This window comes from Marmota monax, unplaced genomic scaffold (genome assembly GCF_021218885.2).
Source record: "Marmota monax isolate L192 unplaced genomic scaffold, Marmota_monax_Labrador192_F-V1.1 WCK01_AAM20220418_F8-fsc00023, whole genome shotgun sequence".
In the NCBI taxonomy this organism is placed as follows: Eukaryota; Metazoa; Chordata; class Mammalia; order Rodentia; family Sciuridae; genus Marmota; species Marmota monax.
In genome coordinates this window covers 1040476-1064431 of record NW_026692907.1, presented here as the reverse complement: position 1 = coordinate 1064431, position 23956 = coordinate 1040476, and the positions used below count along the sequence as shown (strand labels likewise).

General features: G+C 38.6%; 2 protein-coding genes across 4 annotated transcripts; both read left to right on the top strand.

Annotated features, from left to right (window-relative positions):
- Nucleotides 1-10: 10 nt before the first annotated feature.
- Txndc12 (thioredoxin domain containing 12) lies at nucleotides 11-23956 on the top strand. Of its 3 annotated transcripts, XM_046450989.2 has the most exons (8): nucleotides 11-303; nucleotides 11776-11836; nucleotides 17708-17760; nucleotides 18800-18873; nucleotides 20190-20259; nucleotides 21321-21404; nucleotides 23094-23132; nucleotides 23736-23956. In XM_046450989.2, the coding sequence occupies exons 1-8, from the start codon at nucleotides 207-209 to the stop codon at nucleotides 23741-23743; spliced, it is 486 nt and encodes a 161-aa protein (XP_046306945.1). In that variant the 5' UTR covers nucleotides 11-206; the 3' UTR covers nucleotides 23744-23956. The 3 variants fall into 3 exon arrangements, with proteins under 3 accessions (XP_046306945.1, XP_058437440.1, XP_046306944.1); XM_058581457.1 differs by lacking the exon at nucleotides 23094-23132; XM_046450988.2 differs by having other exon boundaries at nucleotides 23094-23956.
- Kti12 (KTI12 chromatin associated homolog) lies at nucleotides 11792-15187 on the top strand. The gene is made up of 2 exons (XM_058581455.1): nucleotides 11792-11836; nucleotides 13441-15187. Exon 2 carries the CDS (start codon nucleotides 13614-13616, stop codon nucleotides 14667-14669), a length of 1056 nt encoding a protein of 351 aa, XP_058437438.1. The 5' UTR covers nucleotides 11792-11836; nucleotides 13441-13613; the 3' UTR covers nucleotides 14670-15187.

Sequence of the window (23956 nt, the reverse complement as noted above, 5' to 3'; positions counted from 1 at the left end):
TCTGCACCTTTAACTCCATCCCAAACCGGACCCCGGAGGCACCACCCACATCCGTCTAACATCACTTCCTTCAGAGTTTGGAAAAAAAAAAAAATCTGAGAAAGAGAGGGTCTGGGCTGACCCCGCTCTAAGGAAAAGAAACGGATCTCTTGCGGTGACTCGGGCCCTGTGTCGGGTCAGCCCGGTGGTCCCGCGCACCTAGCACCATGGAGATGTGGCCTCGTCTCGGGGCCACCTGTTTGCTGGGCTTCAGTTTCCTGCTCCTGATCACCTCTTCTGACGGACACATTGGGCTTGGAAAGGGTCAGACTGCATTCTTATCTTAATCTTTACTGATCCGGGGCCCCAACCGAATAGGACCCTTCCCTTGTCTAACACTGTTCCCCTCGGGTTTTCTTTCTTAGGCTACGCCAGATTTCTTTTTTTTTTTTTTCTTCCGCAACCGCACCTAGAGTTTTGACTATTTCTTGGGGTAGGGAGTAGTGAGTTCGGGAAAGGTAAGATGGGGAAGTTATACTTAAGGTCTCTATTAATTTTTTTATTGGGGGAAGAAATAGTCTGTAAATTAGAAAAAGCATGTTTAAGAGCCCAGCGTAGTGCTGGGCACTTGGTAGATCCTCAGGAATGGTCACATTCCCTTCCTAAAGAAATAGCGTCCTCGGGAACCTACTGTGTCGAGATTCCAGCCTTGGATCTGAAGATTCCTCACTCTTCCTTGAAGAGCTAGGTTACTGCCTCCTTGCCCTGGGAGATGAAAAGAAAAGGGCCAGATGAAGTATAGAAGTTCTGCTGTTAGAGGGCCACCAACAGTTGTCTTTGGTGTGGTTCAGCCAGTGTGTCTAAAGAAACTGATTTTTATTTTTTATTTTTCTGAGGAGGGAATGATCGGTAGTTACGAATGGAGGTTAGTATCCCAACTCCATCCCATTACCTACATCTTCATTCACAATTTGAACACCTTTCTCCTCATCAGCTCTTTCTTGGTTGAAAGTTGGACCCACTGAACTCAGGGTTTATGCTTTTCTAAGGGGGTTAGTTATACTTGGATCTCACCCCCTCTTCCATTTTTTTTTAACTGACCTGACTATATGGAATGATTCTGCTGGAATATTTTTTATTGTTTTCTCTTATCCTCCTTATCTTTACATTCCTTTATGGGTAAAGACATTCTGTGGACTTTCAGTGGACTGAATGCATCCATTTCTTCCTTCAGTATGTAATTTTTGATCACCTACTATATTTCTGGCATTGTCCAAGGCACTATCAATGAACTGGACAGATAAGATTCCTGCTGTCATGGAGCTTGTATTCAAGTCAGAGAAAGAGAAAGTAGTGCAGACTCATTGACAAATTAATAAGACAATTTCAGCTGGGCAAATGAAACTGTGATAGAGTAGGAAATAGTAGAAAGGTTTAGGAGGATGAGGGAGGAATTAACTGAGTTAGGAAGATCAGGGAAGGGTTTTCTGAGGTTTCCATCTCAGTGATGAAGCCTGCACAGTGAATTCCATTAGGCCAGAATGTTTAAAATACACTAGTAATATTTGCAGAATGTTCTTAATCCCATTGTAAAATAGGTTACTGTTTATTTAGAATAAAATATTAAGTACTGAGGAAGACGGAAGACTATGGTGTTAGGATGTGAGTTTAGCTCCGAATTTTAATGTGTTCTGACACAAAACCAGTTGCCTTGTCTCTGGGTCAGGAATTTGAATGAGTCACAGTTGGGGAATATTTCTCTCTTCCATGATGTCAGGGGCCTCAACAGACTGGTTATTTCTCTCTGTGGTCTTTCTGCATGGGCTAGTGTAGGCTTCTTCCCCATTATGGTAGCTGGATCCCAATAATGAGTGACCCAAGAGAATAAGATGGAAATGCATAGCATTTTTATTATCTAACCATATAGGTCATATGGCATCACTTCTACTATACTCTGTGGGAGCAGGTTCAAGTGGAAGGAACATTAACATCTATACATGAAATAGGAGGCACACTGAAGTCACATTTGTAAGAGGAGCATGTGAGATGGAAGGTTTTATTGTAATTATCTTTGGTAAATATTATCTGCCACAGTGAGCCAGGACCATTTCAGCCTTGTTAATGCTCAAGAATATTTGTTGCAAGAAAAAATGAATGGTAAATATGATTGTTATGTCCCCTGTACTTTTAAAAACAAGTAAGTAGGCAGTTATATGACAACATATATGGACTTTGAGAAGGAAAATACCAGATAACTGCAGCAGTACATAGAACGACAACTCAGGGTAGGGGGGTTGGGTTTTGAGAATTCAATGAAAAAAAAAAAAAACATTTAATATTGTGTCACACACTTAAATGTTAACTGGCATTATTTCCTCCCATGGAAGAATGTTTAATTATTCCTTAAAGGAATTATAATACTTCAGTTTTTTGTTGTATGTATTTATTATACATGGATTCTTGGGACATAGATTATACCCCACTCACCCCCCACCCAAATGCTACCTGAAGCAGTAGTTCCTGAAAATTTTGATGAGTGAGATTTCTTATCTCTGTTAGATGTTTCAGTATCTCTGACTCTTTTCAGAAGATGGCCTTGTGATTTGCAGAGAGGAGAGAATGAGTGTCCCCACTGTTTTAAGAAAGCACAGTGGTATGGAGTAAGCACTACATAGGCATTGGGAGGCCTGGATTTTAATCCTCTCCTTGCAGAGGGAGAAACTAGAAAGCTGTCAGTAGAGGCAGTTTGCTCTCTGGCGCAAAACATATAGATGATTTTGTCAAGTCTCTAGGATAAACATTTGGCACTAATACTTACAAAGTATTTACCTTCCACTCGGTATCCTGTTCACTTTCACAGCAACCCTGTGGGATTAATATTTTCGTTAGCCATATTTTGCATTTGTGAGAATAGTAAATGGCTGAGCTAGGATTCTAACTCCGGTCTGTCTGACCTTTTGTTATTCAGGTTTTATCTGCTGGGAGAGGGTGGATAATACTTTTCTTATGTCTTTAGCTTACACTCATTAAAACACTTTTTAGAATGAAAAGCTTGGAAATGCTGATATAAATGCTGTATTTAGAAATGGTTGCTTTGCCTTTTTAACTGTTTTAGGAGAAGAACTGCTGGCATGGGAGACTTTAGCTTACTTTACAGAAAACTGGCATAAATTAAATGGCTATGCAGCTGACACTTTAGGAAACTGGACTATCTTCAGGTGTTCCATGCTGGCATAGGAGTGAGTGTGGGTGGTTCTGGGGAGTGGATGATTTTAGTAACAAGGTAAAGTAGTGCACCTGTATAAATTCTTTTTGAAGGAGAAACCAAAGAACTCAAGTTTTACATAATTGAAGTCAGTATTCTCATTGTGCTTTGGTGAAGATTCATTCCTTCATTCATTTCTTCATTTAACTTTTGCTACAGAAGCACTAAAGTGCAGTGAATATTTATAACTACAGACTCTGAAGTCAACCTATATTTTAGTTCCAGCTCTGTCACTTACAGGCAGTGTAAGGTCAAGCTATTTAACTTAAGTTTCCTTATCTGTAAAAAAGAGGTAGTTAGAGTTTGTACCTCAAGGTTATTGTGAGAATTAAATAAGTTAATACATGTAAAAGCATTAAAAAAGTATCAGGGGGCTGGGATGTGGCTCAAGCGGTAGCCTGGCATGCGTGCGGCCTGGGTTCGATCCTCAGCACCACATACAAACAAAGATGTTGTGTCCGCTGAAAACTAAAAAATAAATATAAAAAAAAAAAGTATCAGGTACATAATTAATGCCATGTAGGTATTAGTCATTATTAATATTGTTATTATCATTATACTATTAGTATCATAATTATCACCTAAACTAAGCATTCAATAAGTGATGATAGGGCTGGGGATATGGCTCAAGTGGTAGTGCGCTCGCCTCTCATGCATGCAGCCCGGGTTTGATCCTCAGCACCACATACAAACAAAGATGTTGTGTCCGCCAAAAACTAAAAATATATATATATAAATTCTCTCTCTCTAAAAAAAAAATAAGTGATGATAGTAGAGTGTTTGTATTATACCTCTTAGGGGTATACTTCTTAGGGGTATTGCAATAGATCAGCTTGGGAAGTGTTGGGATACTGGAAAAGCCTGCTGATTAGAAATTAGAAGACCAAAATTTCAGATGGCTTCTGTATTTTTCTAGAACTCAGTAAAGTGAGAGGGTTGGAGTAATTGGTCTCTAGGATTGTGACATTTTAAATGTATTAAATTTAACTTATTAAATTTAAATAAACTTAACTTATTAAATTTAAATAAAATTAAAAACTGAGGTCCTTAATTAACTTAGCCACATTTCATGTATTTAGTTGCCACATGTGGCTAGTGGCTACCATATTGAGTAGCACAGGTACAGAGCATTCCAATCATTGAACAGTGGTGCTTTGGTGTCTCTATTAACAACAATCTCCCCAACTGTAAGAATTATCACCTAGCTTCTGGGTAGCCCAGGTTTGTGGAGAAACAGTGTAATCTGATGTTAATCTGACTTCCTTGATTTTCTTTTGGTTGGCATTTGCCTGTTATCTGTTTCTGAATTACACCACCATTGACTTTTGCAAGTCCTGTTTTAGGTATATCTTTATAAACATCATAAAGGTAGTTCGGATTTTTTTTTTTAAAGCTAAATCTGACAGTTTCATCTTTTAACTTTAATTGGTGAGTTTAGTCCACTTATATTTGTTGTTATTATTGACAGCTGCTCTTTTATCCAGTTTCCATCTCTACTACTATTTTTCCTATGCTTTTTCCATTTTTCCCCTTTTTTTTGGAGGTTGAGCATTTATATGTTCTTATTTTATCTCCTTTACTAGTTTGAAATTTGGTACTCTAGTCCTTTTACTAAATACTCTTGAATTTTACTATCTTAATCCCCCCAATGGTAAGGGTGCCTTAGAATATTAAGCTTCAGTCAGCCCCTCTTTACTTATAAGCAGTTGTTCAGTAATTTAGTTCAGTTTTCTAAAACTATGAATTGGGCTTTACAAATTTTTATGAATATTTAGATTTAACTACATGTTTACCCATGTACTTGTTCACTATTCTTGAATATGGGTTTTTTCCTGATATTTCCTATCTAAAATGTATCCTTTAGCTATCCTTGTAGTTTTCTCTCGTAGGGGACTATTTCATTCTTTCTCCTGTATGCAAATCTCCAATACTTTTCCACAATGTTTATTTTCAGTTAGTGACTATATTCCCATTTAATAGAACATAAAGGGGGATCATAGGAGGCTTCCAAAAATTCTCACCATTTCATTTACCCACCAGTACTTCTTTTCCTGTTACTTGATAAATCATCCGTATTTCTAGCAAGGGCTAATCCCTTTACTTTAGTACTAGATTTCGTCTCACCTACTTAATGGCATTTTACCAGGGAGTCCTGTGTCATTAATATTTTTTCTTTATTGTATCATTTATATCAGCTTTTAACATCTGTCTTTGCTTTTGCACCCTATATTCACAGCAAATCTTGTTGACTTTGTCTTCAAAATGTATCCAGAATCCAATATTATATTCCTCCTAGCAGGATTGCTCCTTTTGAGGACTGAGAGGGAAGGATCTTTTCCAGGCTTCTCTCTTTGGCTTGGAGATGACCATAATTCTCTCTGTGTGCATATCTGTCCAAATTTCACCCTTTTATAAAGATACTAATCATACTGGGTTCAGGTCTTCCCAAATAACCTCATTTAAATTTGATTACCACTATAATGATCCTGTCTCCAAATAAGGTCACATGTTAGGACTGTACCTTTCTTTAGGGGAAGGGGATACAATTCACCCTATAATAAATACTCTTTTGCTATCTGTTTTTAGCACAGAAGCTCAAAAATCCATAATACACAAATTACATCATGTTATAACTGCTCAGAACCCTCCAGTAGCTCAGGAAAAGCCTGACTATCTGCCTTTCTGCTTTCTGTCCTTCCATCCTTCCTGTATTAGGAATTGAATCCAGGGCTTTGCACATGCTAGGCAAGTGCTCAACTGCTAAACTATATCCCTAGCCCTTTTTATTTTATTTTGAGACAGGGTCTTCCTAGATTGCCCAAGCTAGCCTTGAATTTGCAAGTTTCATCTTAGCCTCCTGAGTAGCTGGGATTGTAGGTGTACACTATCATGAGTTAAAAAGTCATTTCTTTTATGGGGCTGGGGTTGTGGCTCAGCACACGTCTTGCATGTGTGGGGCACTGGGATCGATCCTCAGCACCACATTAAAAAAATAAATAAAGGTATTGTGTCCATCTACAACTAAAAAAACATTTTTTTAAAAAAGTCAGTCTTTATAATGACCTGTAAGGCCCTCCATTGTCTTCCCTCTCTTTGTCCCATTGACCTTATCTTCTTTTTTAACAGATAGTATTGTGTAATGCTTAAAAACAAAGAGTCTAAACCCTTCTGCCTAAGTTCAGACTCTCAGCTCTGACATTTACAAGTTAGGTGACCTTGGGAAAGTTATTTAAACTTTGTGCCTCAGCTTTCTTTATATATATATATATATATATATATATATATACACACACACACACACACACACACATATATATATTAGTTTTAGGTGGATACAATATCTTTATTTTACATTTATGTGGTGCTAGAGGATCGAACCCAGTGCCTCGTGCATGCCAGGCAAGCATTCTACCACTGAGCCACAACCCCAGGCCATGTGCCTCAGTTTTCTCATCTGTAAAATGGGATTGATGAGACCGTCTACCTCATAGGGTTGGGAGGATTAATATTTTTAAGGAACTTAGTGCCTGGTATGTTATATCAATAGCAAATACTTGTAGTAATTAATATTACTATTCTAAGCTATCATAGCTGAGGAAACATTATAGTGTGGGAAAATTACCTAACATACTCAAAGTCATATGACTAGTAAGCAGCAAAGCCAAGATCCAAACCCAGGAGTCAGGATCCAGAGTCCATGCTCTTGACTATTATATGATCCTGTTGAATAAATACTTATTTATTGAAATAATAATGAGTGGTGAATACCTGATGGTGGTGGGGGGGAAAAAACCTTGCAGTTTATCTAAACATGTCTGCTTTGTCCTTATGCTTGAAAGATAGTTTTTTTAGAGTATATAATTCTAGGTTTAGTTATTTTCTTTTAGCATTTCAAGATGATACTCTTCTCTCTTTTGATTTATATTGTTCCTATCAGTATAATAGCATAATTATTGATCTTTTGTAGGAAATATGTCATTTTTCTGTTGTTTATTTAGGTACTAGAGATTTAACCCAGTGGTGCTTTTTATTTTTTGAGACAGGGTCTCACTAAATTGCTGAGGCTGGCCTCGAATATGTGATCCTTTTGCCTCCGCCTATCGAGCTGCTGGGATTGCAGGCATGCGCCACAAAGCCTGGCTCTCTTTGACTGTTTTTAATATCTTCTCACTCAATGGTTTTGTCATTCTACAGTTTCACCACCTTAAATAATTGTGTATGCTAGACTTAAATCAATCTCTGTATTCTTGGCCTCTCTTTTTTTTTGAGAGAGAGAGAGAGAGAATTTTTTTTTAATGGTTATTTTTTTTTAGTTTTTGGCAGACACAACATCTTTGTTTGTATGTGGTGCTGAGGATCGAACCTGGGCCGCATGCATGCCAGGCAAGCCACATCCCCAGCCCTCTTGGCCTCTCTTAACATTGTCTGTTTTCATGGCTCTGGTCTGCATCCTAGATAACTTCTAATATATCTTTCCACCTGTCTCTAATTTGCGTTTTACTCTATCCATTATATTTTTTGAAAAATTGGTAGACTTTATTTTTCAAGCAATTTTATGTCTGCAGAAAACTGAGCAGAAAATACCCACATATGCTCTTTCTCCTCTTTCTCCCCATCTTTCCTTGTCAACATTTTGTGTTAATATGGTACATTTTTTACAGCTGATAATCCAATATAGATTATTATTAACTAAAATCCCCAGTTTACATTAGGGTCCACTCTTGCTATTGTATGTTCTGTGGGTTTTGTTTTGTTGCAGTACTAGGGATTGAACCTAGGATGCTATACCACTGAGCTATATCTATACCTCTTTTTTATTTTTTGAGACAGGGTCTCTCTAAATTACAGAGGCTGGCCTTGAACTTGCAATACTTTTGTGTCAGCCTCCTGAGTCTCTGGGATTAGGATGTGCACCACCATGCCTGGCTGTTTTGTACAAACTAGGTGGCTTAAACAACAGAACTTTATTTTCTTAAGGGTTCTGAAGAGTACAAGTCCAAGGTCAAGGTGTCAGTAGGGTTGATTTCTTCTTGCAGATGACTGTCTTCTCTGTGTTTTCACATGATCTTCCTCCAGTTTACATCTGTGTCCTAATCTCTTCTTATAAGAATTAGAGCTGGAGCCCATCCTAATGATCTCATTTTAACTTAATCACCTCTTTTAAAACTGTTTCTTCAAAAACAGTCATTCTAAAGTACAGGAGGTTAGAATGTAAACATATGAATTATTTTCGGGGTGCATAATTCAGGCCATAATAACATGTATCTGACATTACAGTATCACATAGAATAGTTTAAAATCACTAAAAAATATCCTATGCTCCACTTATTTTTTTTTTCCTCTCCCCCATGAGAGAATGAACCCTGACAACCCTGATCTTTTTGTTATTTTCATAGTTTTGACTCTTACAGAATGTTATTTAATTGGAATTATATAGTATGTAGCCTTTGGGTTATTTCTACAGATTTTGGTACCGTCACAAATTTGTCTATTTATGTGTGTGTATGTGTGTTTGTGCATGCCTGTTTCTGTGATTCCATGTATTTCTCTAACATTTCATATATTCCTATTTTTGTATTTTGTGGCTGATAATCCTGATAGCTGAAGTCTTCAAAGTGTCACTCTTGCTTCTATTCTTACTTATGTTGACTTGTTTTCTTATATCTTTATTGATCTATGATTGTGAGCCCATAATGGCTATTTTTTTTTTTAATAAAATGTTGATTGTCCTAGAGGATAAAGTAGGGAATGCTTCCCTCCAGAAAGGTTCGGCATTTGATTCATCTACCAGAGAGTACTAATGATGGGAATCACTCTAGCCATATTTTTTGAGAATTGGGTTAATATGGGAGTCTCAGATTCTCCATTTGCCATGTTATAATGAATATTTACTTTCAGGGCAGCCTTACCATTTACTGGTGGTTCACTGTTTCTCATCTGATTTTTAGCTTAGTTTGTGTTTGTGGTGGGATTTCCATTATTACAGTGAATCCATTCTGAAAGTCTGTTTATGTATGATTAAACTTTTTTGTAGCAGGATATTCTTTCAGGTTGGTTGGTTGGGCACTATGCTGAAGCAGGATTCAGTCATCTTAGTTTAGGTATTGTAGGTAGAATGATGGTGATCACATTAGACACCTTCCAGTTCTCCTGGGCATCCTCCCAATTTCACTCAGTCATTTGCTCTTCAGGATCAAACTTTGGGCCCTAGGCAAGTGATATTTTCTCTTGGCCAGCAGCCCATGCTGTTGGGAATGAAAAGTGATGATGGTAAATTTGGATACTGCCTCCATGTGCTAATCTGGATGAATTTTTATTCCCTTGAGGTAGCACAGATGAAAATTAGATTTGAATTTATTTCTGGGAAAGAATGATCTGGAAGACAGATTTAGCAGCTGAAAAGGCAGAAGACTGAAGGTTAAATCTCAAGATTGGCCATTGAGTAGCAATGTGATCTAATAACAGCTGATGATAACTTCTGAGCCTTAGAAGTCTCAATTTTAGGGCTGGGATTGTGGCCTGGTGGTAGAGCACTTGCCTAGCATGTGTGAGGCACTGGGTTCGATTCTTAGCACCACATAAATAAATAAATGTATTTTGAATGTATTTTAAAAAAAAGAAGTCTCAACTTTATGTAAAGAATAGCAAAAACTACTACCTACTGATTGTACAATATGTTCAATACTGTGTTGAGATTTTATATTTCTTATTTAATATTTGGTAGTGATCTGATAAGACAGAACTATTATGCTTCTTCCCAACCCCCTACCCCAGTGCTGAGGATTAAACCCAGGACCTCACACAGGCTACGAAAGTGCTCTAACACTTTCGAATGAGCTACGTTCATTCTCAAGCCCACTTATGCCTATTTTAATGATGAGAAAACTGAAATGTAGGGAAGTAAAGTGGGTTATTGTTAAGGCCAAATTTAAATGAGTTAGCACATGTAGTATGCTGGTCACAGATAAACTGATTAATAAATAACAGCATTTTAGGATCACTAACATTTTCTGGATATAAAAATTAAGACTTTTATGTGTTTTGGCCTAGATAAGATTTGTTTATTCAATAACTATTTTATAGAGCACTTGTATATTCATGTGTATTTTATAGAGAACTTGCTATATTCATGTGTACTGTTAAATATTAGGGAAATGGGAATGAAACAGATATAGGCACTCAGGGAGCTCCCCTTGGAGAGAGGAAGATGGATACATAAATATTTACAATTCAGTCTGGGAAGTGCTGCAATGGGAGGAGAAGAGGCTGGTTTGGGAGTTAGGGGAGATTTGTAAGAATTGTCCTCTTATTACACCTGAAGACTGGAGGGCAGGCTGGGAGAAAAGGCAGAGGTAAAGTGATTATGAAATACTGAAGGGAAGAGAGTGCCTGCTGCATTTATTTATGTATGTATGTATGTATGTTTGTTTGTTTGTTTGGTTGGTTCTGTAATGCTAGGGAGTCAACACAGGGCCTTGAAAATGCTAGGCAATTGCTCTGCCTATGAGTCACATCCCCAACCCACATGCTGCATTTAAAGAAGTAAAAGTATTTCTGTGTATGGGGTTTTAGGAAAAGTGTGGAAAATGACTGGAGAGGTGGGCAGATGCCATATTCTCAAATCTTCTGCTTCCAGCCTTGGACCTTTATCTTTAGGGCTCTGGAAAGCCTATGAAAGTCTTCTTATCTGTCAGTGATGTGATTGAAAAAGATCACTCTTGCTAAATTGTGGGAATACTAACAACAATCACTTAAAATGCATTACCTTCTTTAGTCCTTACATCCAACATTCTGAAGTATGTATTATTGTCTTGATTTTTCAGATATGGAAATTGAGGCTTGGAAAGCTTACTTCACTCATAAAAATTCACACACTTACTGGGAAGTGGAGTCCCATGTCCTTCTGACTCTAAGTTGTATTGCTATGTCACCTTCAACTAGTTATGATTTGTTATGACCTACTTTATGTTTACTGTATGGAAAATTCTCATTCATGGATTCTTTTTCTAGTTTTGCTTTTTTTTTTTTTTTTGGTACTGGGGATTGAACTTGGGGGCACTTAACCACTGAGCCACATCCCCAGCCCTATTTTGTATTTTATTTAGAGCCAGGGTCTCACTGAGTTGCTTAGCACCTCACCATTGCTGAGGCTGGCTTTGAACTTGCAGTTCTCCTCCTGCCTCAGCCTCCCAAGCTGCTGGGATTGCAGGCGTGCGCGCCCTGCTCATTCATTCTTACAGTATTACTGGCATACTCTGTGATAGTTTACAAAGCATTTCATTTCATTTTTTAATTTCCTTAAAAGCTATTGATTGGGTGGTGTTATTTCCATCTTATAGATATGAAAACTGAGGCTTGGGATAGGGGACTATTCATGGTCTCTCATTTCTATCAGGGAAGCTGGGTCTTCAACACAGGCTATTAATAGAGGAAAGCCTTTTTGTGGGTATCTCATGAACATGCCACACTACTTTTTTAGGTCTGTGTCCTTTATTCATTGTGTGAATGTTTATAAGCCTTATTTGTTCCAGGTTTTGGGGATCATATTCACTGGAGAACACTAGAAGATGGGAAGAGAGAAGCAGCAGCCAGGTACAAAATATGCTTTAGATTATTTACGGTGGTAAGACTCTTTCTAATCTTCAACATAGCATTAATTTCAGATGAAGGGCTATGCCAAGGCAGAGCAAGAACTGCATAATTGCCTCATAATAACAACAATACTACTAGCTAATCCTTACTAAGTGCTTAGTATATACAGATATTAAATTATATGAATTAATTCACTTGATCCTCACAACAACTCTATGAGGGGGTACTTTTTGTTACCTTCTTTTTAGAGATAAGAAAACTGAGGCATAGAGCAATTAAGTAATTTACCCAAGATCACACAGCTAGTAAGTAGCAGAGCCTTGATTCCGACCCAGGCACTTCCTTCAGGGCCTGTACTCTCAACCAAAATACCATACTGCCTACTAGACTCAAGTAGTCTCCTAGTCCAAGTGGGTTTAGTTTATGCGCACACAACTCCGACCATGAGGAAGAAAAGGCAGGTCAGGGGAGGGAAGTCTAAGCACTATTTTATAGGCATTGATTTATTTAATCTTTACAATCTCTGAGTTGATACACCTATGAAATAAATTATCATTTTATAGAAAAGGAAATTAAAATGCAGAAAAATGAAATAACTTGCTGTAAACTACTAATAAGTGGAAAAGCCAAGACTTGCATTTTCTCTTCTACAGTGTACTGGAGCCATACAAAGATCTACTCCACTCCAATATGTGTTCCTATATTATACACACTCATAATTTCAGCTATACAAACTCACATTTCTAGATCTACTAAACTATAGTGTTTCCTGCTCCTAGAACAAATCTACAGATTCCAGGCTCTGAGTGTCAAATCTTCTGCAGCAGAGTTGCCAGATTTAGCAAATAAAAACAAAGGATACACAATTAAGTTTGAATTTTAGACAAACAATAAATAATATTAAATAGGTCCATGCAATTTTTGGACATACTTATACAACTGTAAAAAGTTTTTTGTTTATCTGAAATTCAAGTTTAACTGGACATCCTGTATTATATCTGTCATCTCTGCTCAGGAGAAAAATTTCAAGTTCTTAAAGTCTTTAATGATTTCTCTGGGCAGATGTTCTCTTTTGTTCTTTTATAACCCAACCTATACCCACCCATTATAGCATTTATTACTCTGAATGTAGGTGCTTGATTCTTCCTATTCAGACACTTGATCTCCTGCAGGGGCACTCTTTTATTTTCATCTCTAAATCCCCAGCCTTGGAGATGTTGTATAATTAAAATGATTATTGAATAAACATTTACTGAGTGCCAGTAGGTGTGAGTGCACACATGAGCAAAACAAGTATTTATCAATTGCCTTATGTATGCTAAATATAAGTGTTAGCAGTTTTGCAGTATTTAATGCTCATTAATAAATAAATGGGGGCTGAGGTTGTGGCTCAGCCATAGAGCGCTTGCCTAGCATGTGCGGGGCCCTGGGTTCTATCCTCAGCACCACATAAAAATAAACAAACAAAATAAAGGTATTTGTCCATCTACAATAAATAAGTAGGCGGGCTCAGTCTTCGACCCAGGGAGATCACATTCTCCGGAAGTCTGTAACTTTTAGCATGAATAACCGATGTCATTCTAGTCTCTGCATCTCCTTTCTAGTAAGCTGGACCTGGACCTAATTGATTTAGAGCCCCTGTTTCTATAGAAACGAGAAGTCTTGCCAGTCCGTAAAACAGGAAGTGCAAACCCGTTTGTACTTCCGGCTAAAATCCGTGACGTAGACAACCCGGAAGTTGGCGGGACGAGTTTGCAGAGGGCCGCTCTCTGGTAGCATGCCGCTTGTGGTGTTTTGCGGGCTGCCGTACAGCGGCAAGAGCCGCCGTGCAGAAGAGCTTCGCTGGGCATTGGCGGCTGAGGGCCACACGGTATACGTGGTGGATGACGCTTCGGTGCTAGGCGCGGAGGACGCGACGGTGTACGGCGATTCTGCCCGTGAGAAGGCTTTGCGTGGGGCCCTGCGAGCCGCCGTGGAACGGCGCCTGAGTCGCCAAGACGTGGTCATCCTGGACTCGCTTAACTACATCAAAGGCTTCCGCTACGAGCTCTACTGCTTAGCGCGGGCAGCGCGCACGCTGCTTTGCCTGGTTTATTGCGTGAGGCCAGGAGGTGCCAGCCGAGGACCTCAGGTGACTGGCGCGGAAGAGAACCCGGGCCCGAAAGTTAGTGTGAGTTGGAGGCCGCGCGCTGAGGAGGGCGGGAAATCTGAGCCTGCAGACATCAGTACTGTCACCGAACCGGCTTCTATAGTAAATGGGAGAACCGGGGCCCACGGACCTAGGGAATTGGAGCCGGAAGAAGCCGAAGCATCAGATTCTTCAGCTGTAGTGATTGCGGAGCCTGAGAAATCTGTGAAGCATGTGACCAGTGCCTTTTACCCTCCTGAATTAATGCAGGCTCTAACACTGCGCTTTGAGACTCCTGACTCTCGGAACCGTTGGGATCGGCCTTTGTTTACTGTGGTGGGCTTAGAAGAGGCATTACCTGTGGCGGAGATCCGGGCTGCCCTGTTTGAGAACCGGGCTCCCCCACCACATCAGTCTACACAATCCCAACCCCTTGCCTCCGGCAGCTTTCTACACCAGTTGGATCAGGTCACAAGCCAGGTGTTGGCCAGACTGATGGAAGCGCAGAAGTGCGCTGTGCCTGGGGACTTGCTAACACTTCCAGGCACCACCGAGCACCTAAAATTCACTCGGCCCCTGACCATGGCAGAACTGAGTCGCCTTCGTCGCCAGTTTATTTCCTATACTAAAATGCATCCCAACAATGAGAACCTGCATCAACTGGCCAATATGTTTATTCAGTATCTGGGACAGAGCTTGCACTAATCAGAGCGGTAGGGGGAATCCGTGGCTTCCACTGTTCTTCTCTAGGAAGAATAGTCTGAAGGTCTGCAAAGCGTGTTATATTAGTGGAGCTGCTGAATTTACTGATTTGTTCCAACTTTCCTGACTGCCCCTGTGCCAGGCCCTGAGTTTACAGCATAAGTTTGAGACTAGAGAGAATCCTGGCAAATTTCTCCATAGAAAACAGCTCAAGTGGTCAGGGATTGCTTAGATTGGATTGGTATATCACACACCATTGACTCTTCCCATTTGAATAGTGGGTGAAGAGACTGGATGGATAAGAATTGTTTTAAAACAGTTGTGAACAGTTCTGGACTCTGTGCTGGCCAGTCTTTCATATCACAAATCTTTTCTGAGTACCTAATTTTTGCTAGTTTCTTTTTCCTGGGACTGAGTTTACTGATAAACCCCTTGTTTTTGGTCATTAAGTATCTTTGATTTTGTGAAAGCGAAAGACATAACCACTAGGTTATTTCCTCCAATAAAATATTTTAAAAGTAGTGAGTCTGCTCGAGTCTCTCTCATTTAATGTAACTAAATGTTTTTCATGTAATCTAGTGTAATATTGTTTATAAACACGCATTATTGTTATATCTTTGGCTGAACTCTTATTTTAAAAAAAATATTTTTTAGCCATAGTTTGACAAAATACCTTTATTTTATTTCTTTATATGTGGTGCTGAAGATCGAACCCAGGGCCCTGCATGTGCTAGGCAAGTGCTCCACCACTGAACCACGACCCCAGCCCTGAAATTATATATATATTTTTTAGTTGTAGTTGGACACAATATCTTTATTTTTATGTGGTGTAGGGGATCGAACCCAGGGCCCCACCTGTGCTTCGCGAGTGCTCTACCGCTGAGCCACAACCTCAGTCCTGAAATTGTATTTTTATAATGCTCAGTAAAAGATTAGATTGTTTGGCCATCCTAAAGTGACTGTATTATGGCACGTTAATGACTGTTGTGCTTTATTCTGTATTTTAAGATATGTATCACATTAGCCTTTCTTTCATTCTTTTGTTGGTTTCTTAGAACAAATTTAAGTACTATAACTGTGATAATAAATTATCACATTTATTTTTTAGTTGTAGATAGACACAATACCTTTGTAGTTGGACATAATACCTTTATTCCATTTATTTATTTTTATGTGGTGCTGAGGATCGAACCCAGGTCCCCGTGCATGCTAGATGAGCGCTCTACCACTGAGCCACAATCCCAGCCCCAGTACCTGTGATTTTTCAAAGACTAACTAGTCTGTCTTTGCCCTTGAGAAGTTTGTGAGAAATACAGATAGGTGATAATGGGATGAAAAAGACTGGTGGTCAGATGATGATGACAAATGCTTTAGGATCCCAGAGAAGAGAAAGACTAGGCAGTTTGGGAAAGGCTTTGCAAAGGAGTTTGCCAGAGAGAAAAGGGGGAGCAAGACATTCTAGAATGTTCATGCTCTGAAAGTGAATGGAGCTTTAAAACATGGGTTAGATGGGCTGGCTATTTGATCTCTTGGGAGTCTCAGTTTTCTCATATTATGAGACCATTGAAAGTATTACCCTTGAGTTGTTTTGAGGATTTAAATGAGGTAATGAACGTACAGCACATTGTACAATGTCATCTAGTAAACGTTTAGCATGTTTTGGCTATTATGGTTAGCTACATCCCACTACCCACGTAAACTTGCCCTTCTTATATGATTTTAAGTCTTTACAAGTACTAGAGGCACACGTCTCTATAGGTTTATAATGGCGTAAGGTGAGGTAATTGAGTAACTCATTTATCACTAAATGAGCTAATTTGTGTATATTTAGATAATATTTATTGGCATAAGTAAATGTTGTAGAAGTGTTTGTTATCAATAATTCCTTAGTGCAATGGAGTTCGATATGGTAAATACAGTTATAGCTATTATACCTTGTATAGTATTATGGTGGTATGGTGATAACAGGCTGTGTGATGAAGTAAGCTAATGCCTGCCTATATAGGGCCCTCATATTTAACATTTGAACTGAAAACTTTTAAGAGCTTCATTTAACCAATCTGGTTCAGGTAGATTATGTTGCTTATAATTTAAAAAAAAACACTCTTCATCACTGATTTAAAAAAATGTTTAATTTTAAGAAAATTGAAAAAATACACAAATGTAAGAAAAAAATCCACTGTCTCATCTATAGATTATGGGTTGTTTTTTTTTTTAAAGAGAATTTTAATATTTATTTTTTTTTAGTTTTTGGCGGACACAACATCTTTGTATGTGGTGCTAAGGATCGAACGCGGGCCGCACGCATGCCAGGCGAGTGCGCTACCGCTTGAGCCACATCCCCAGCCCAAGATTATGTTTTGATACATTTCTTTTGGGGCTCTATAGTTGACTAAAACCGTAGGCTGGGGAGTGTGGCTCAAGCGGTAATGCGCTCGCCTGGTATGCCTGGGGCACTGGGTTTGTTCCTCAGCACCACATAAAAAAATAAAGATGTTGTGTCCACTGAAAACTAAAAAAATAAAATATTTAAAAAAAGAGGGCTGGGGTTGTGGCTCAGTGGCAGAGCGCTTGCCTCGCACATGTGAGGCACTGGGTTCAATCCTCAGCACCACATAAAAATGAATAAACAAAGATATTGGGTCCATGTATAACTAAAAAATATTTTTTAAAAAATAAATTTTATATCTTAGTTTTTAACGTGCCAACAAAAATTTTCATTTACATTTTTAATGATTATTTTTCATGATAATAATTTAGAATTACTGGAACCTTTAAAATAATGTAATTGGATGTTTTCTTCCATTCCAGTCTTTCTATCTAGCTTTATAGGCCAAATCTGCAGAATTTACAGGAATATCAGAATTTATAAATATTTTGCTATCAAAATCTATTACTATTGAATATTTAGATTGTCTTATTATTTTACCAATTGAAAACATACTACAGAAACATCTTTATCTCCATAAATTGGTTATTTTATTAGAATACTTTGAGGAAGTACAATTACTAGATTATAATTTCTTTGTTTTGTTTTTAAGTGGATTGCCTATTATGGTGATTATCCATAAGTCTTGGTGTGGAGCTTGCAAAGGTCAGTAAATGCTCTCAATCTAAAAACGGATCTTAGAAGTGTTGTCAAAGTTAACATTTAATAAATGTTATCACTGATTCTACACAGCACTGTGGTTGCTTTAAGGAACACCAAAGAAATATATGATGTAGATTTCCTTCATGAAATTTGTAATTATATATCTGCAGGGGGCTTTAGGAAGCTTGAGGTGATTAAAGTACAGTTAGATAAGCCAGGGGTGGTATTGCAGAATCCCAGCTACTCAGGAGGCCAAAGCAGGAGTATTGCGATTTCAAGGCCAATCTCAGCAAATTGGTGAGACCCTGTCTCAAAAAATAAAAAGGACTGGGGATGTAGGTCAGTGGTGGAGTACAACCCCAGCACTGCAAAAAAAGAAAAACAGCAGCAACAGTTATGTAGAAAATGGAATTAAGTGCTAAAATGGCATGTGGCAATAAATATTAGAGGAAGCTGTACATGGTTAAGGAAGTTGTCTGGTTAAGGAAGTTGTCTGGTTAAGGAAGATAAGAATCAAACCAAGGTTATATGATTTTGTGGCATGTAATTCTTTCTGCTATACTACCCTGCTCCTTTCCCAATCAGGTTTTATTCTTAATTTGGTATTCTACAGTTAAAATATTAGTTAGGAAAGGAATGTAAAATTAGCATAAATAATTGTATAATGTGTGTACACACACATATTTAGTGGCAAAGTGTTGTTACCTTATTACTCTTTTAATAGTTGTTGTACTGAACCATAAAAGCAAATAGTGATGCTTCCTTTTGCTATTTGTGTATCATTATCCGTACTCTATAAGTGAGATAAAAGCTTCAGAGAAATGAGGTAAGTCACTCAAGGCCACAGCTATGCAAATAAGTGACAGAAGCAGCACCAGCATCTAGGTGCTCCAGTAGTTCTGGTTTTGGAGGGAAGAAAAAGAAGGTTTAATTTATATGAATCAGCAAATGCATGAACTACCAAGGAGAATAAGTGATGCTTAGGCTCATTGGGGTTTGGGTGTGATGTTTCTTGTACTCAAAATCGTTTTTCCCCTTCTAGCTTTAAAGCCCAAATTTGCAGAATCTACAGAAATTTCTGAACTTTCCCATAATTTTGTTATGGTAAATCTTGAGGTAAGCCTTAAAGAATTTTTCCTTTTGTGCTATGATTTTAAGACTTTATTGTTTTGGATTTAATAACAGTAAGAGTATAAAGTCATGTTGAATATAGAGTTGATTATCCTATGTTTGTTTTTATCTTGATTTCTCATACTAAGGCTTACATCAGATGTGTTAGTATCTAATTTGGGGAGGAAGTAGAGAGGAGAGCTTGAATAAGATGACTGAATTTTAGGGCTGGGGATGTGGCTCAAGCGGTAGCGCACTCGCCTGGCATGTGTGCGGCCCGGGTTCGATCCTCAGCACCACATACAAACAAAGATGTTGTGTCCGCTGAAAACTAAAAATAATAAATATTTTTTTAAAAAAAAGATGACTGAATTTTATACTTAGACTAAAAAATGTAATCACATATGAAGATTACAACACCCTGCAAAGTTTTCTCATTTGAGCACCTGCTTAGAATTGGACTTTTATGTACAGTCTTCCTATTTCCTCATGAGACATCTTTTATGTACTTCATATAGACTTCAGGAATCCTGAGTCAGAGAATATCAGATCTTAGACTTGGAAGAAATTTTTAGGCCATTGGTATTATTCCCATTTTACAAAAAGGACATCTTAGACCTGAAGAAGGTATGTGATTTGGTCAAAATCATAGAATCTAGTAAATTAAAAAAGTAGGTACTGTAACCTAGCCGTGTTTCCTTTTAGATCATACTCTCCAAGTGTGAAGTTACTTGGATACTCTGTGATGATACTTCTTTCCAAAAGTTTCTGTAAAGATAATGTTTAACCATAGGATTAAAAATCTTCTGAACACATTAACACTTAAGGTTGAGACAGCAAGAGGAGTTGCTTATATAGTTAATGTATAGCCCAGATGCTTACGTAACTCTTCAAAGCAGTTACAATGTAGTGTGGGGAGATAAACAAGTAGAATATGTCAGTCTGTGGTAAATACTACTGCCAAAAATAAAGGAGAAGATGGCTTGCAATTCTAGGTAAGTGGAAGAAAAGGCAACATTTGAGTAAAAATTAGAAGCAGAAATAGGAGTGAGCTTCTGATGACACAGGAAGTGTGTTTAGACATAGGGAAAGAGCAAGTCCAAAAGCCTGAATTAGGAGCATATCTGGTTTGCTGAATGACACCAACAAAAAGCAGATTAATGGGGCTGAAGAAGTCTTAACAGGGTAGAACATGAAGTTTGAGAAGTGTCCCAAGGGCAGATCATGTAGGGCCTTGCAGTCCTGAACAAGAGAGGAATCTGAAGGTCCTTGAGGAGAGGGAGGACATGATCTGATGTAAGGTTTACATTTATTCTTAATAGGATGAAGAAGAACCCAAGGATGAAGATTTCAGCCCTGATGGGGGTTATATTCCACGAATTCTTTTCTTGGGTAAGGCAAAAATTTTTAATTGGGAGATTCATGATGTAGATAGAGAAATGATGCAAGAGACCGAAGTATATATATAGTTGTGAAACTATACTGGGATGTCCAAGAACAAATAAAAACCAGTTTTAAGAGAGGGGAGTTCCAGGGCTGGGGCTGGGGCTCAGTGGTAGAGTTCTCGCCTCTCACATGTGAGGCACTGGGTTCAATCCTCAGCACTGCATAAAAATAAAGATATTGTGTCCAATTACAACTAAAAAAAAGGAGTCGGGGGGAGTTCTGGCCAGGCACAGTGGCACATACTGAATCCCAGAGGCTTGGGAAGCTGAGGCAGGAGGATCGTGAGTTCAAAGCCAGCCTCAGCAAAAGTGAAGCCTTAAGCAACTCAGTGAGACCCTGTCTCTTAATAAAATACAAAATAGGGCTGGGGATGCGGCTCAGTGTTTTGAGTGCCCCTGAGTTCAATCCCCGGTACAAAAAAAAAAAAAAAAAGAGAGAGAGTTCTGAAATCCAAACCTGCAGGTTTGTGGGGAAACTTTTTCCAATAACTGCTTTTATGAGCAATGAGAGGAGTTTGATCTTCCATTTATTCATTCAACAGTCATTTTGAGCATTAGCCATGTCAGACACCGTGTGTGACACTGCAGGGCCAAGGATAAGCCACAATTCCCATTCCTGACCCTATGGTGCATCTGAGGCAACAGAATAATACAACCAAGCAAATGTCTTTCCACAAACAGTTTTATAAGAGATAGTTAGTGACCACCTAATCTTGGCTTTATATTTGGCTGGATTCTATGGGGGATACAAATAAAAATGTTGGCCTCATCATTACCAAGCAGAAAAAAAAACGTGCTAGAAAGATGAAACAGCATGTGCCAAGGCATGGGACAAGGTGGTGGGCATTGTTCAGGGAATTGCAAGGAATTCATTGTGGTTACAGCATGAAATGTTAGGGATAGGGCAGTGAGATAATGGGCAAACATGGGGAGGTTTTATTTCCTGGAGGGCCTAGTGTATTATATGTTAAAATTATTGCAATCCCTGTGCCCTTTTTTCTACAATAGATCCTAGTGGCAAGGTGCATCCTGAAATCATCAATGAGAATGGAAACCCCAGCTACAAGTATTTCTACATCAATGCTGAGCAAGGTACTGTTTTGCTTGAGAAATTGGGGAGGATTGCTGCTAGATTTAACTAGGATGAGCCATAATGGGCAAGGTCTGTGATAGGAACTTAATCTAACCTGTTAGCCAAGCAACTCCTGCATGCCTAGCTTTTGGCCAGATCCTTTATAGGATACAGGAGAAAGATAACATGGACCCTTCCCTAGAGACAACAGGAGGACATTTCAAACTATGGAAATGATGTATGAGGGGGATATCGCCCAACACGGAGCGTTTGTAAGGTTTGCTAGAGGAAATTGTGAGTGGATTAAGTCCTGAAGAATGAGACACAGCAAAAGAATGGGAAAAGCATGTTCCAGACAGAGTGGCATCAGTACAGATAGGCAAAGAAAGGTTGAAATAATCTCAGTTAGGATTTTTTGATCTCTAATTCTGGCACACAGTCATCTTAGGGGAAGGGTTGGATTTCATGCCATGTTTTGTTACTGTTTTCCTCCCTTAGTCTTCCTGATCTATAAAAGAATTGTTTACCAAGTTGCCACGTGTCCCCAATTGTCAAACTGCCAGGTTGAGGATCACTTTGTTTTTGAGTCCTTGAAACTCTTATTCTCAGAATAGGAAAGGGGAAGAGATGTGGAAATATTGTCATCACCTTTTCTGGTTAAGGAGAGTAGCATATTCTTTAACCAAATGAAGATCTTAAGAGATTGGTGTTAGAAGGAGATTTTCCACACACAGAGTGACAGCTGAGTTTTAGGTCCTAAACTCTTGTCCTTCGAGATTTGCCTTCTCTTAGAATTTTATCCAAGTTACCACTCCCTTCTCCACACTGGCATAGTCCAGTGTGAACACAAGACTCTTCCCTGAGTTCCTGGTGGCGCAGCTGACATGAAACTGGAACATTCAAACCTGTCTTAACTAGAGACACAGGCAAGACAAAAGGAAAATATCACTATATTAGGAGCTAATGGGTGTGCTTTCCAAGATTTACAGACTCTGGCTCAACCTAGTTTCCAGCCTGTGTTGTGTAGGGGTGTTATTGTAGAACCACCACTCATAGGCCTATATTGAAATCATTGCCCTTCTTGAAGTGCAAATCCATAGGAGAGAGGCCCTGAGATATATAAGAAATTTCATCTCCTGTCTGCCTGAGGCCTTCCTTCTAGGATTCTCTTTTATTTTGCCTGAAAACTTGGCTCCTTTCATGTATAGTTGATAGTAGAAATGACTACATGCTTCAATGGAGACCATTCCCTCAGAATGCATATATGCATACATACACTCCATCATCAGTATAACCTGTAACTTCTACAGGGAATGAAATAAATGCAACAGTCATCCAAAAAACAATGGGGATGGTAGGAAGGTGTTCTCTTCTCTCCTCCTTATTATCAAGTGACCATAGAGGAAATCAACTCTAATCTTAGAGGGTAAGCCAGGGTAACTGCTAACATTTTTGTAGGACTTTGTAATTTATGAAGCACTTCTATCATCCACTTTTTAAAATATGTGTAGAAATAAGTGGGATTATATCATTTTATAAACAAGGAAACAGATTCAAAGAATGATATGCTAGGACTAAAATTTAAAACTAGATGTTGAGTACAGAAGTTGTGTTCTTAAATGTTTCTCCTAAAACATTTAAGAATCTATATTGTGTTCAAATATCAGATATTAAGTTGTGCTTCATATTTTTCCCTCTTTATTTCACAGTTGTTCAGGGGATGAAGGAAGCTCAGGAAAGACTGACAGGTGATGCCTTCAGAGAAAAACATCTTGAAGATGAATTGTAACACAGATATATCCCTTCCTTCATTAAAAATAGTGTTCTGGAAGGAAAGCAGCAGAGGAGGGAATATTGAGGAATTGCCCAAAACAATTAAACTGACCAGGAAACCTTTTTTCTTCCTACACTGGAAGGAGCTCTCTCACTGTGGAAGAGATCTGTTAAAAGAAGCTGGTCTGATTGTTTGTGGATCCAGCAGTGTGGCAGACTTGCTTCTTTTGCTCCCTGTCACCTAAATGTCCATCTGTCTTTGAATGTAAAGAATGAAACCTGACACAGAACTTGAGCGACTTGGAGGTTAATACCTCACTTACACTTCAGTATTTTGAGTCTTTTCCCATTTCCTCCTGCTTTACTCACCTTAGTGGTGAAAGAGACTAGTAGCATCTTTTCTACAATGTTAAAATGGCCGGAATAGCAATTTTTAAGAAAACAGTAAATCCTAAATGTAAATCAGTAATTCTATCCCCTGTCAAGGAGACCAGCCTGTTTTTTTGTCTTTTTCTCCTGGGAATAATCTTGGGCTTCTTCCTGAATCCCTGCATCCTCCTTCCTCTTTTCCTGCTCAGGCTGTTAGCATGCATGCGTGTGCAGGAATGACTATGTGCTTGGACCGAGCCCCAGCTGGAAGCATGCTTTCCTTTATTACTGTTGGAGAAACTCAAACCTTCAAGCCCTAGGTGGAGCCATTTTTGTCAAATCATCAATGATATTTTTGTACTGGGGTTAATCCCCCAAAAAGATAAAATATTAATTGTTCATTAAACTTTAATAAAACTTTAAAAGGAAA